General features: G+C 54.9%; 2 protein-coding genes across 11 annotated transcripts; both read right to left on the bottom strand.

Moving 5' to 3' along the window:
- Positions 1-1,380: 1,380 nt before the first annotated feature.
- Positions 1,381-3,508, bottom strand: Nat14 (N-acetyltransferase 14 (putative)). 6 transcript variants are annotated; one of them, XM_032894514.1, is made up of 3 exons: positions 3,413-3,508; positions 2,719-2,839; positions 1,381-2,151 (listed from the first exon to the last, which is right to left on the bottom strand). In XM_032894514.1, exons 2-3 carry the CDS (start codon positions 2,788-2,790, stop codon positions 1,603-1,605), a joined length of 621 nt encoding a protein of 206 aa, XP_032750405.1. In that variant the 5' UTR covers positions 2,791-2,839; positions 3,413-3,508; the 3' UTR covers positions 1,381-1,602. The 6 variants fall into 6 exon arrangements, with proteins under 6 accessions (XP_032750405.1, XP_032750409.1, XP_032750408.1 ...); XM_032894518.1 differs by having other exon boundaries at positions 2,719-2,836; positions 3,413-3,468; XM_032894517.1 differs by lacking the exon at positions 3,413-3,508 and adding an exon at positions 3,137-3,183 and having other exon boundaries at positions 2,719-2,838.
- A 552-nt stretch (positions 3,509-4,060) lies between these two features.
- On the bottom strand, positions 4,061-11,527 carry Znf628 (zinc finger protein 628). 5 transcript variants are annotated; one of them, XM_032894509.1, is made up of 3 exons: positions 11,341-11,527; positions 9,122-9,245; positions 4,061-7,316 (listed from the first exon to the last, which is right to left on the bottom strand). In XM_032894509.1, the coding sequence occupies exon 3, from the start codon at positions 7,309-7,311 to the stop codon at positions 4,192-4,194; it is 3,120 nt and encodes a 1,039-aa protein (XP_032750400.1). In that variant the 5' UTR covers positions 7,312-7,316; positions 9,122-9,245; positions 11,341-11,527; the 3' UTR covers positions 4,061-4,191. The 5 variants fall into 5 exon arrangements, with proteins under 5 accessions (XP_032750400.1, XP_032750399.1, XP_032750401.1 ...); XM_032894508.1 differs by having other exon boundaries at positions 9,139-9,245; XM_032894510.1 differs by lacking the exon at positions 9,122-9,245.
- Between the last annotated feature and the right edge of the window lie 1,351 nt (positions 11,528-12,878).

Below are 12,878 nucleotides of genomic sequence, written 5' to 3'. Positions count from 1 at the left end.
CCCCACGGGAATGGATCACTCACCAAGGAGGCACGCCAAGACCCTCATGTTTGCAGAGTCCAGGGCAGGGGATGGGGGTGAAAGGGGAAAGAGGGCAGGAGAGGGGAGGCGGAGGCAGCCAGGGAGGATAGGAGGGAGGGAAGCCGCTGCTGAGGCGCCCTGGACAGCTAGGAGCAGGCTGGGCTGAAGGCTTTGCCAGGAGGGAGAGAGGCTGCAGGGATGCAGCAGGGGACAGGAGGGGGAGGGGGCTGGCCACAGCTGAGCCTGGAGGAGGGGGGGGGCGGTGGGCAGGCAGAAGGGAGGTGTTCAAGTGCAAACACCCACACTGGAGGGAGGCGGCCAGCCAAGCTCCAGAGGGCCACGCGCTTAGAGATGCTTCTGGGGATGGCAGTTCTGGGAAGGGGCAGGCCTGGGTGTCTGGGGGACAGGGCTGAGGGCACACCCTTTTGCCTCCTCTTATTGTCCAGCCAGGCAAGTAAGTGCAAACGGGAGTGGACAGATTTGGGGGAATCCTGCAGTAGCAAGAGGGCCTGCAGCCAGACACTAGGAGGGACTTCCTAGATCTAGAAGAGAAACTGAAAAACCTCTCTCTGCATTTGACACCCACTGTGGCAAATCTGGATGGAAACCTCCCAAACTTACAGTTCCTAGAACAAAGGTATGGAGGGTAGAGAGACCGAGGGGGTCAAGGCTTCGGTTTGGAGGGGGTGTACACACACACACACACACACACACACACACACACACACACACACACACACACACACCACACACCAGGCAGCCGTAAAGGGAAAAACTTTGGTAATGGGGAGCATGACTCAGAAGGCCTGGCAGAGACTGGGCTGCCGCTGTGAGCTCACTGCTTCTCCTTTTCCCAGCACAGTGCACGCGCCTCCCCCCCCCCAACTTCTCTAGCAATTAATGTCAACTTTGGAGAGGAGGGGCCAGACAGAAGGAAGGAGTCTGGAGAGAGCAGCTGGAAAATGCATCAGAGAGGAGACAGGCACACAGAAGTTTCAGGGTTTATTAACATCAGTGTAAAAAACCAGATGGTCTTGGAGACACTATGCTCCCGGTCCCACCCACTCCCAGAAGATCTGTCCCCTTTGGGAGTTCCCCGTCAGACTCTAACTCTGAGAGTCTCTCTCTCTCTCTCTCTCTCTCTCTCTCTCTCTCTCTCTCTCTCTCTCTCTCTCTCTCTCTCTCTCTCTCTCTCTCTCTCTCTCTCTCTCTCTCTCTCTCTCTTCCAGATATCCCTTCCAGACCTCAAATATACGCAACAGGGGCTTTGTAGACCCAGAACCACAAGTTTTTTCAGTGCATACAGACTGGGGTTGGGGGTTGGGGGGGGCAAGAAGTGAACAGGGCGACCTCTAGTGGTCCCAGAAGACCAAGAAGGAATTTGTTCTATTTGAGTTTAGAGTCCCCATTGCATCTGGCAGGTCCACTGTGAGCATGTAAGTCCATCAACCTTGGTGCCTCACTATCAGCCCAGCAGACTAGAGTGGACACTGCGGGACGGGATGTAAAGTGCACGGCACACAGTAGGTGTTCTTTAGGTGCTGGTTCTCTGCCCATCTACCCAATGGGCATGGTCTCCAATCACAGGTCTTTGCTGAATTCCCTAACTAGCATATAGCCCATGCAGCCCCAGCCTCCCTCTGCCTGGTAGCCACAGGCCTCCAATAACCCTGCCACACCCCAAGCGGCCACAGCCACTGGGACCACGAGCCGGGCCCGAGGCTCCCCCACACTCCCAGACCATGCTCGGGCTCGGGCCTCAGCAAAGGCCAGCAGCCTCCGGCCCACGCCCCTGCGACGGTGCCATCGAGAGACAGAGAGGCGGGTAACTCGGGCTCCGTCCCCCAAGTTGGCACCAGGGGCCAGAGCCAGGACTCCACACACATCGCCGGATCCCCGGACAGCCACCCAGGGACCCCCCAGCCCGCCTGGTGGAGGCAGAGAGCCCCATCGAACTCGCAGACCCAGCTTCACAGCCGCTACAGCCAGAAACACGGGCAGCAGGAGGGCCAGGGCGAAGGAGGCCAGGATGAAGCGCAGTCCACTGCTGGCTGCAGCCAGGAGGAGAAGGGCTGGAGGACGTGTCAGAGCGTGAAGGGCCACACGGTTTTCCGTGTCTTTTACACCAGCCTGTGGGGGGGGGGGGGCTCAGTCATTGGAACTCCTGAGGAAGGATTCCCGAGTGAGTAGAGAAGCCTGCTGATAGGGTAGTCTGGCCCATTGGGTGTGAAGGACTGAGTGAATGCAGTTTGCCTGAACAAAAAGAATGAATAGGGCCTGGGGCCAATGAGTCCGGATGGCATTCTAGGGTAAAGTACCAAAGAAGACTGAACAGGATAGGCAAAGCGAAGACATGGGCTCTTCGCTGGAGGGTCTGGGGTGTGTGTGTGAGAGAGAGAGAGAGATCACCCCTCATTTGGGGGCTGGTAAGTGGAACTGAATGAAGATCAGGAGACCTGAATATTCAGCCCCTACGCCCTTACAATTAACTGCTTTTTAAAAAATGGCAGCTGAGATGTAAGTAGGATGAAAGCACTAGAGAAAAGAGACCAATTAAAAACTGCTGAGACTGGTACGGCCCCCTCCCCCTTTTGTAGGTTCCCCGGAGGTCAGGCAGGTGGGCGGGGCTAGTGGAACCCACTTTGAGCGTCCCTAAGTAGCTGCGCATGCTCACTGGTGCCCCTGCCGGCCTCTCACCTTCAGCATCTCCAGCACCAGGGGCTTCTCATCTTCCCTCATTTCCCGCACTGACAGGTGGTTGGGGGCCATGGTAGCCCCCAGGCCGCCCCCCAAGGAGGGAGCTGGCGTTGTACACCTGCTGAAAACAAGTAGGTTGGTGTTAGGTGGGCACCTGAGTCCTAAAAGCCCTGGGAGGAACGGGCTGCAGCATTTCCCAGATCACCAAGGATGCTGGCGCATCGCCAAAGAGGAGAGTCATAATCGCAGGCCAGATGCCTCCATACCTAATGGGGCTCCTTAAAAATCTCCCCAAATCGTCCCCCACTCCAGGGAAGGCAGTCAGCGATCTGTCTGTAAACTCAACCTCTCTCCATACTCTAGCAGTCTCCTGAAATGGTCCCACCCCGCATGGCAGGAATAGGGCCCAGCAGTCTCTCCACGGGGCTGCTCGAATCCCTTGACAGTAACGGGGGGGGGGACGGAGTCGGGGGCGCGGGGGGGGGGCGGTCATCGCCGGACGTGACGTCTACGCTCCCGACTGGAGGCGGGTCCAGCGCCTTAGCAACTGTTGCCAAGCTTTCCCCACTATGGGGCAGGGGTTGGGAGTAATGGAACTGCGAGGACGAGGGAAGAGCTGTGACCTGCTGGAGGCCAGTGGGAAAACCATGGAGAAAGGGGGATGGGAGCGTGGAACAGAGAGAGGGTTTCTTACCCGGCCTGCCTGGGAGGATTAGCACAGCGCCTTTCTTGCTGGTTCTTCGTTGCTAAGCGACCTGAGCATCAGGAAGAGGAGGCGTTGCTTGTGAACCCAATCTCATTGGCGCTTGGGTCTTTGCGGGAAGGGATGGGGACAGCAATGAGCATCCCCATCCTCAGGGACCTTTATCTCAACCCGTGTGGTACCTGGGGTATCGTTTGGATAAATAATATCCCTCTACCTACCTTTCAGGTGAGGTAAAGGTAAGGGTGGTTTATAGGAAAGAAGTGGAGAATCCAGAATTTGACCCCTGACCCCACCTTACTATAATAAGTGTAGTTGCACACGAACATATACAAAGGACAGGAAAGGACCAGAGAAATAGCTCAGGAAATAAGAGAGCTTGCCAAACAGAAACCCAAACGGCTGACTCCCACTAAGTATTCTCTCTGACCTCCACAAGTGTACCCCACCACCACCACAGTAAAGTCTTAACAGTTTAAAGAATGGGGGTGTTGGGCCCCACCCCAGAGAAGCATTTTGCCCTCCAAGTACAAAGCAAGTACTCTCAGAGCCAAGAAGCAAGAACGAACGAAGACTTTCAGGCCTGAGGCAGAAGCTATATTTATGACTATCCCCTTCCCCATGAAAACAAAACCAAGAGGAGAGTCTGGGTCTTTATTAGCAAGTCCAGCCAGCAGCCCCCTTGACTCTGGGGCTGACCCCAGCCCAGCTGAGGAGAACAGTTAATTGCGGGGGAAGAGGGTTTGTGACAGAGATGCTACTGGGTCTCTTCAAAACGTGTGTACCAATTGGACTGCAGGCAGAGTCTGCACTATCTGGATGGAGGGCAAGTTCTGGGGAGGCATGACCCCTGGTCCAGTCACTGCGGGGACCACTTGTACCATCTGGGATGGGGGAGCTACAGGCACCCCCACAGGGGCAGAGACTGGGCCAGGTGCTGGTGGGGCCAGGAGTTGCAGTGTTGTGGTACCTCCTGCAACGCTGCTACTTTCTAGAAGGTCAGAGGCTGGGGCGCTACGAAAAATAAGGAGTTTCTGTCCTGATGGGTCAGTGGCAGCTGGCTCGGTCAGTCCAGGCGAAAGCGTTTCCACCTCCTGCACACAGAGCCTAGTCTGTTCCCCATCCGCTCCACTCAGCACCAGCACACTCTGCAGCCCCTCATCTGTCTGCAATGTCTCAAACAGGACATCCTGAACCATACCAGCGCTGGCCTCACTGTCTCCCACTTCCCCAGGTCCAGAGCTGGTCAGCAACTCTTCAGCTGCCCCACTCTGAACCACCAGCAGGTTTGAAGCCTCGGTAGCCACAGCTCCTCCACTAGAATTGGAGACTTGTCCTGTCAGGGGCTGGAGCTGGACTGTAGTCACCTCCTGTGTTGGTTGTAGCTGGACTGTGGTCACTTCCTGTGCAGGCTGTAGTTGGACCGTGGCCACTTCCTGTGCTGGCTGAAGCTGAACCCCACTCACTTCCTGTGGTCCTGTCTCCCCACTCCCTACATTCTGTAGAACAATGAGGCTCTGCCCGCCCCCGCTAGTCCCAGCATTGCCTCCTCCTTGCACCCCTAGACCACCTGGGCCTGGAAACCACACTACCCCTGTCCCCTGTCCAGCTTTCCCAACAGCCCGAGGGCTTGGCCTTGCAGCACCATTGCCCATACCTCCAGCACTGGCAGGAGGCAGCAGAATGAGTTTAGGGGGTGGAGGTGGTGGTGGTGGGGTAGGGGGCTGGACACTGCTAGGAATCAGCTGGAGGCCCTGGGCGGTCTGTACCAGGAGAAATGTCTGAGAACTGGGGGCAACTGGGCCCGGGGGTGTAGCCTGAGCTGTGCCCCCAGCTACTTCGAGTGAAAGTATGGCCTGTAGGTTAGGGAGAACATGAACATCTTGAGCGGCCAGTGGAGTTGGAGCTGCAGCCAATGGGGTAGGGGGCTGCGATGCTACAGCAGGGCCAGTGGTCCCCGAAGTTGTAGTGGCTGGGGTGTGCGTCCTCAGATGCCGCTGCAGGTAGGCGGCCATGACAAAGCCTCGGCCACAAATGGGGCAGGCAAAAGGGCGCTCCGCAGAATGAGTTCGCTGGTGCAGCAGCAGGTTGGAGGAGTGTGTGAAGGTCTTGGGGCAGAGCGGGCAACGGAAGGGTCGCTCACCCGTGTGCACACGTTGGTGCTGCCGCAAGTTGGAGGTCTGTGCGAAGCTCTTGCCACACACGCTACATGAGTGGGGCCGCTCGCCAGTGTGCACGTGCCGGTGGCGCCGCAGGCACGAAGTGTTACGGAAGGCTTTGCCACACTCAGTGCAGGCATAGGGCCGCTCACCGGAATGAAGTCGCAGATGGTACTGGTAGTGGGACGACCACTTGAAGGTGAGGCCACACTGGCCACAGGTGAAGGCTCGCAGGCCCGTGTGCACACGCTGGTGGATAGCCAGCAGGGAGGAGCGCTTGAAGGCTTTGCCGCACTCCCCGCATTGGTAGGGCCGCTCACCTGTGTGGTCCCGCAGGTGGTAGCGCAGCCCGGAAGAACCCTTGAAGGCCTTGCCACACTCTGCACATTTGTAGGGCCGCTCTGCAGAAACTGGGGCAGGTGGAGGAGGAGGTGGAGCAGGAGTGGCTGGGGCTACAGGTTCCTGGGGACAGGTGACTTCTGCAACTTCAGCCTGAGGTGGTGGGCGTCCAGCTGCCGCCTCCTCCACGTGGCACTGCTGGTGAGCCAACAGGCTGGCCAGTTGTGGGAAGGCACCATCACAGCTACCACAGCGAAAGGCCTGTCCACTGGCCGCACCATGGCTATGCTGGTGACGGGACAAGCCTGCCACTGTCTGGAAGGATTTCCCGCAAGGAAGGCAAGCAAAGTTAGGAGGGCCAGTACTGGCAGGTGGGGGCTGCAGAGCAGAGTCAGCCTGGGGCAGCTCGGCAGGCACATCCTGGGGCTGGGTGGCCACGGTGGGACCTGGGCATGGTTGGTGCTCCAAGAGGAGCTCCTCGCTACTGAAGCCCTGCTCGCAACCATCGCAGCGGTATACCAGCTCCACTGTAGTCTCAGCAGCAGCCAAAAAGAATTCGGGCACCACAGGTGGGGGCTGGGGTGGTGGGGCTGGAGGCTCAGGTGGGCTGCGGGGCTGCAAGTAGGCATCAGAGACCAGAACCTTGGTGCCAGCTCTGCTGGTCTCCCCTGTGGGGGTGGGGTCTGGGGCAGGGGCGGGGGCGGGGCTGGGGGCAGGGCTGTGGGTGCGATGGTGCAGCAGCAGGTTGGAGGAGTGTGTGAAGGTCTTGGGACAAAGTGGACAACGAAAGGGGCGCTCGCCCGTGTGTACCCGCTGATGCTGGCGAAGGTTGGTACTTTGAGTAAAGCTCTTCCCACAAATGCTGCAGCTGTAAGGGCGTTCTCCCGTGTGCACATGCCGGTGGCGCCTTAAGCTGGATGAGTTCTTGAAGGCCTTGGGGCAGTCAGGACACGGGTAGGGCCGCTCACCAGTATGCTGTCTCAAGTGGTATTGGTAATGGGATGACCACTTGAAGGCCAGACCACACAGGCCGCAGGTGAAGGCCCGCAGGCCTGTGTGCACACTGCGGTGAATCTGCAGCAAGGAGGAGCGCTTGAAGGCTTTGGGGCAGTCAGGGCACTGATAGGGCCGCTCACCCGTATGGCCCCGCTGGTGGTAGAGAAGGGCTGAGGAACCCTTGAAGGCTTTGGGGCAGTCCGGGCATTTATAGGGCCGTTCACCTGTGTGAGTGCGCTGATGATGCAGGAGCCGAGATGACCACCTGAAGGACTTGCCACATTCCCCGCACTCATACTGAGCAGCAGGGGTGGGCGCTGGGGTAGTGGAATCTGGCTTTTCCCCAGTTCCCTCCATGGTGGAAGCTGGCACCATGTCCATGTGGGAGCCGGCCATCACACCTGGTGGAAGGATTCTGATCAGAATAAGCAAGCACTGGGCCTCACCACCACCCACACTGGCTCTTCAAGGGACGGGGTAGCCTCCCTATGTCGCCCACGCTGGAGGCACTCTTCTTTAAGGTTAGGATTTGCAACAGCCTAGGCTAACACTATCATAGACTCGAGGGAAGAGTAATGGAGTACCTGGAGGGGAAACTTCTCAGCAAAGGAGCTCCTCTAGGAAGTAGGAAGCAAACACATCCAAGAAGGGGTGGTCTCTTGAGAGAGTCCTGCTTTTAGGAGGACAATGGCTCCCTCTGTCATCAGTCCCTTGGAAGAAGCCTCTGGCTTTGTTTCCTGCCTGTTTTGAAGAGTTACCTCCTACCTCTCCACCTCAACACTTGTCCCCCTACCTCACCCTAAACAATTTCAGTCTAAGCAAAGCCACCGAGTAGTGATCAGAGCCTTAGGCATCCCATTCCACCATCCACTCTCAGATTCCCCAAACCCCTAGTGATGATGATGTGGTTTGTCCTGGAGTTATCTGTATTTTGATTCTAATTCTACTGTCCCAAGGACAGCTGCCTAGTCCAGTACTCAGGAATCAGGTGACTTCACCAGAACCTTCTCCCCATTGAATTTGTAAAATACAGGTGAGGGGCAGGTACAGGATAGAAGGAGGCCTGTCATTGGAGGAGAAGGAAGGATGGGCGGGAGAGAAGTTTGAAAGAAGAGGAGGAGACTGGAATGGAAAGGAGGAGACAGGAGGAAAGGGAGAGAAGCTGTAGCAGGAGAATATGGCGGGTGATGTTAAGATTCCATGCTGTACCTTTACAGGTTGTTACAAATGTTCTTAACAGATGGATGGTACTGGGCTTTGTATGTTTAGGTGGGCAATTATATCTTACCAATTGAATCTAAGGTTACTGTGTTGTGTGTTCTTTTGTGTGACGGTTTGAGTGTAGGAAAAGGTGTGCGGTGGCTGTTCTGGACCGCCGCTGAGTTGGGATGTGTTTCGGACAAGATATCTAGCAGGTATCTTGGGGCACTGCAGTGTGACCTAGCAGGATAAAAGACGACCCATACTTTTTTTATTTTTTATATTTTTACAACAACATGATGACATCCTGTTCCCAGAGGATCTGCAACCTCCTTCCATCAAGCCACTGCTACCAGAGTTACCAGCCTTGTACACACTCTCCCTGGTACATCCTGCCCGTGCATACATTCAGGCCTACAACTCAGAACACAGCCCATGCTTCTCACCTCACACAGCACTTTCTCTGATCCCCATGCTCCCTCAGGGGTAACCCCTTGGCATGTTTCTTCCCCAACTGAAATCCTCTTGTTCCCTGTTCCTACCCAGTGACCTTGTCACTGACCATGCCGATGACTGGAAAAAGAAAAGCGATCTGAACAATGTTCTCATGCTCCAATCCAGGCACCAATGGTTCCCAACTGAGCCAACTGTCTTCCCAGTCAGGAGACCCTTGTGATGTCTGGAGACACTGGCTGTTGCTTGTCAAGTGCAGGGACAGCGGTGCTTCTTAACACCCTACAGTGCATATAATGAATCCCTACAAAGATCCGGTCCAAAAGAGTAGCAGTTGAAAAACCACAGAAGACCCCGCCCCAAGCTGCCTTCTGCTATGGCCTCTGACCTCCCATGGCCTCTGACCTCCCATGGCATCCTCTAGCAGTTTGCTTCTCTCCAGGCCCACTCCCAGCAGCAAACAAAGAAACAAGACCCCTTGTTTCACTTCTCTCCGGTCCTTTATAGGTCAGGAGGCTTAACCTGCCCTTCCCTCTGGAACCAGTGCAGGTACCTGTAGTCCCCACGTACCCCAGCTCCTTGCTGCTGAGTCTTTCCTTTAAGCATATCTCCTAGCTGCAGATGGCTGACACTCTGTTCTGTGACCACATTAGCCTTTGGGCTGGATCCTTCTAAACCTGGAGGTGGAGAATTAGAGCTCAGTCAAGAACTGCTGTCTTTCTATCTGCTCCCTCTCTGGAAACCCTCGCTCTCTCCTAGGATTCCACAATCTATTAAAAACTCCACAAGTGTGGCTCTACCCAAGCCTCTCCTTTGCTCCACAGGCTTGGTGCACAAGATACCTCACACTCATACCACAATCTAACTCCATGTCTTTTTCCCCTCTCCGGTCTCCTATTACAAAGGTTGGGCAAGACATGTAGCTCTGTTGGTGGAGTGCCTATCCAACACACAGAGCCCTGGGTTTGAACTGCAGCACTGCATAGACCAGGTGTGTGAGAGAAGAGGCTAAGAAAGGAGGAGGATGGTGGGGTTGGGGATTTAGCTCAGTGGTAGAGCGCTTGCCTAGGAAGCGCAAGGCCCTGGGTTCGGTCCCAGCTCTGAAAAAAAAACCAAAAAAAAAAAAAAAAAAAAAAAAAGAAAGGAGGAGGATGAGTTTGAGGCAAACCAGTATAACAGCCACACCTATGTGGGAACAGAAGACAAACTCTCTCTCTCAGGAGCCTACGGACTGCTCATAACTGGTAGTCTTCTCCCATCTTGCTGGCCTTCCATGCCTCTGGCCTTTCAACTGGGCAGAGAAAGCTAACCCCACCTCGGAGCTTCTGCCCAGTGCCCCCTCCCTCCACCATCCACAATTCACACTGTCACCTCCCAGTTAGCCACGAACTCACCCCAGAAATACTTCCTCAGACCTGCCTACTTGAATCCCTTCAGCACTCCCTGCTCTCTTCCCGTGCTTCAATTTGCTCCCTTCTCACTGGGGCTCATCACCTACGTACAAGGATTTCTTTCTCTTTGTCTTGAGGCCCAGTTTCTCTGCATAGCCCTGGCTGTCCCAGAACTCACTACAGAGACCAGGCTGGCCTCGAACTCAGCTATCTGCCTTTGCTTCCTGAGCGCTGGGCTCAAAGGCCTGCATCACCACCACCCTAGCCAGGATTTCTCAACCTCATCAGCACAGAGATTTGGAAATGGGTCATTCTTTGTCAGAGGGACTGTCTAACACACTGCTGTATGTTTAGCAGGATTCCTGACCTCAACGGAATGGATGCCATTAGTAACCAAACTAGTGCCAGTTTGACCCTTCCCTAGTAAACCCGTTAAGTCAGTACTGCAGTGGCAGTCCCAGAGATGGCCCCATCAGGACATATAGCTCTTTCACTGCTTGTTTTATTGTTAATGTTCACATCATCCGAACAGGGAACATCTGCCTCATTCACTGTTGCATCCCTGCACCTACCAAAACATCAGCCGAGTGCATGCTCAGTAAATACAGCCTGAGAGAACATAGACTAGCCATCCCCTCTTGACAGGTTACAAAGGACTTCTGCTTTTAAAGCGCTAGTGTTCCTTTTGAAATGTGGATGACAAATGAGCTTCAGAAACTGCCTGTGCTTCTGAGGCCACATCTTTTAATACAAGAGGCCCAAAGGAACAGGGACCCATCTTAGCAGTGAGAATCCCCTTTAAAAGGCTGGGTTTTGAGAGGAAGCTGTTAGAGTTTGGGATATAGTCAGTTATTAAGAGTTAATGACTGGCATGCACGAAGCTCTGGGTTCTATTCACATGACACCATGAAACTAGGCGTGGTGGCACAGGCAGGCCTGTAATCCCAGCATGTAGATGAAGGCAAGAGGATCATATATTCAAGGTCATTCTCAGCTATATAGTTGGGTCTGAGGGCATCCTGAGCTACATGAGATTATATCTGGGGAACCGGGAGGGGGGGCTATCTTTGTTCAGATATTCTAGGGACCAGAAGAATTATGAAACTTTTCGTTCAATGTTTGGGAAACTATCATCCGCTCTTAAGGAAATAATCCCCCTTTTAAGAGAAAGAGAAGGGAGAAAACGGCAAGGAAGCTTTGCAAAAATGCAGCTAAACACACTGCCCTTACCCTTTAAGAGGGCGGAGCCTACCTAACAGATAAATATCGGAGGCAAAATAGCGACCTTCCCTTTAAGGTACCCCTTCCGGTTTCCCGCTCGCCGTTTTCCAAACGACTCCGCCCTCCGGCCCTTCCCCCTCCGCGCCCTCCGGTCTCTCACCTGTGGCCCCGGTCGGGGAGGGGGGATCAAAGAGAACCCCAGGGCCTTCCCGCGGGGGCTGACGGGAAGCGGGGCCCGGCACTGCGCTGGGGGACCCGCGGCCCGGGAGGGGGCGGGGGCGCGCTCCCTCCCCACGGCCCCCGGCGCGAGGCACTCAACCTTTATCGGCGGCCTCTCGCGCACACAAACCCCGCCGCCGCCGTCGTGCGTCATGACGCAACGCGCCCGGCCCCACCCACTGCTGGGGTGCGCCAGCTGCAGAGTCCTGGGGGGTCCAAGCCTCAGGTGTGTGGTATGCGCTCATACCGGGTTCCCTCGTGCTGAAAAGGAATTCTTCAGACGCGGGAAACTGAGGCACATAACCTTCCTGCATGGCCTGGGTCTTGGGGAGGGGCGTGTCTGAGCTGCCCCTTCAAGCCTGCTTTTCTTCCCCCGCCTGCTGGCATCTGCTTGCTTTCTCAGCCTGTGCTGAGACTTTGAGATAGATTATTTTTGTTATTTAAAAAAAATTTTTTTTCGAGGCAATAGTCTCATGTAGGAAGCACAGTATGCAGCTCGGGCTGGCTTTGAATTCATAATCCCCGTGCCTTCACCTCTCCAAAGCTTCACCTGCATTCTCACTTGTGATAGTTTTGGCTTTGGTTGGTTGGTTGGTTGGTTTGGTTGGTTGGTTGGTTGGTTGGTTGGCTGGCTGGCTTGTTGGTTGGTTGGTTGGTTGATTGGTTGGTTGGTTGGTTGGTTGGTTGGTTGGTTGGTTGGCTGGTTGGTTGGTTTTTGTGGAAGCTATCCTGTGTGTTGTAGTAACATCAGCTGCCGCTCCGGCCTCTGCCCACTAGTTACTGGTGCAACTGCCTATGCACACAGACACTTAACAACAGCCACAGTGCCTTTAGACAATCCAGAGAGCCACAAGTTCAAAGCCAGTACTGCAAGCCAAACACTCTAGGACTGTGGACCTCCTCCAGACACACACCCACCAGCACCACGCTGGACTTGATGTCCTTATCCTGCCTCTATCTCCCAAATGCTGGGATTACAGCGATGCCCCTCCCCAATGGGCTTCTCCAGGCTATTCTCTGCCCTTACCCAAAGGCCCTTTTATCTCTAACCCATCTCTGCCTACCTCTTGTTGGAAAGATCCGTGGTAACCAGGTCCTTGTCAGTAGCAAGGAGACACACCACCATTGTCAGCAGCCCAAGGAGTTCCCCTAGACTTTTAGGGCTCTTGATGTAGGTCAAAATGGGGACTTGGCTTGGGGGGGTCTAAGGAATTCCACAGCTATAGCCAGTTTATGAAGCAGATATGGTAAGTTTATTGAAAGATATTTTACTATAGGTTTAAGCACAAGGTTTACAAAAGGATCTCAGAAGAAAAACACATCCAAGTATAGATATGAGCTTCTCAACAGGAGAGTGGGTAGAAAATAAGACGGCACCGTAGCGTAGGTACAGGCTCCTAGGGGAGAGTAACCAATCAGTTGTCTTAGCATCAGCCAAGTAGGCCATTTCGGTTACTCTCCGGTTACATCTCAAGAGGT

Source organism: Rattus rattus, chromosome 2 (assembly GCF_011064425.1).
Source record: "Rattus rattus isolate New Zealand chromosome 2, Rrattus_CSIRO_v1, whole genome shotgun sequence".
In the NCBI taxonomy this organism is placed as follows: Eukaryota; Metazoa; Chordata; class Mammalia; order Rodentia; family Muridae; genus Rattus; species Rattus rattus.
This window is presented reverse-complemented; position numbering and strand designations above follow the sequence as displayed.

Coding starts and splice junctions, on each gene's coding strand:
- Nat14 (XM_032894514.1), bottom strand. CDS start 2,790: ATGGCCCCCAACCACCTGTCAGTGCGGGAAATGAGGGAAGATGAGAAG. Junction 2,152..2,718: donor TGGTGCTGGAGATGCTGAAG/GTGAGAGGCCGG, acceptor CCCCCCCCACAG/GCTGGTGTAAAAGACACGGA.
- Znf628 (XM_032894509.1), bottom strand. CDS start 7,311: ATGGCCGGCTCCCACATGGACATGGTGCCAGCTTCCACCATGGAGGGA.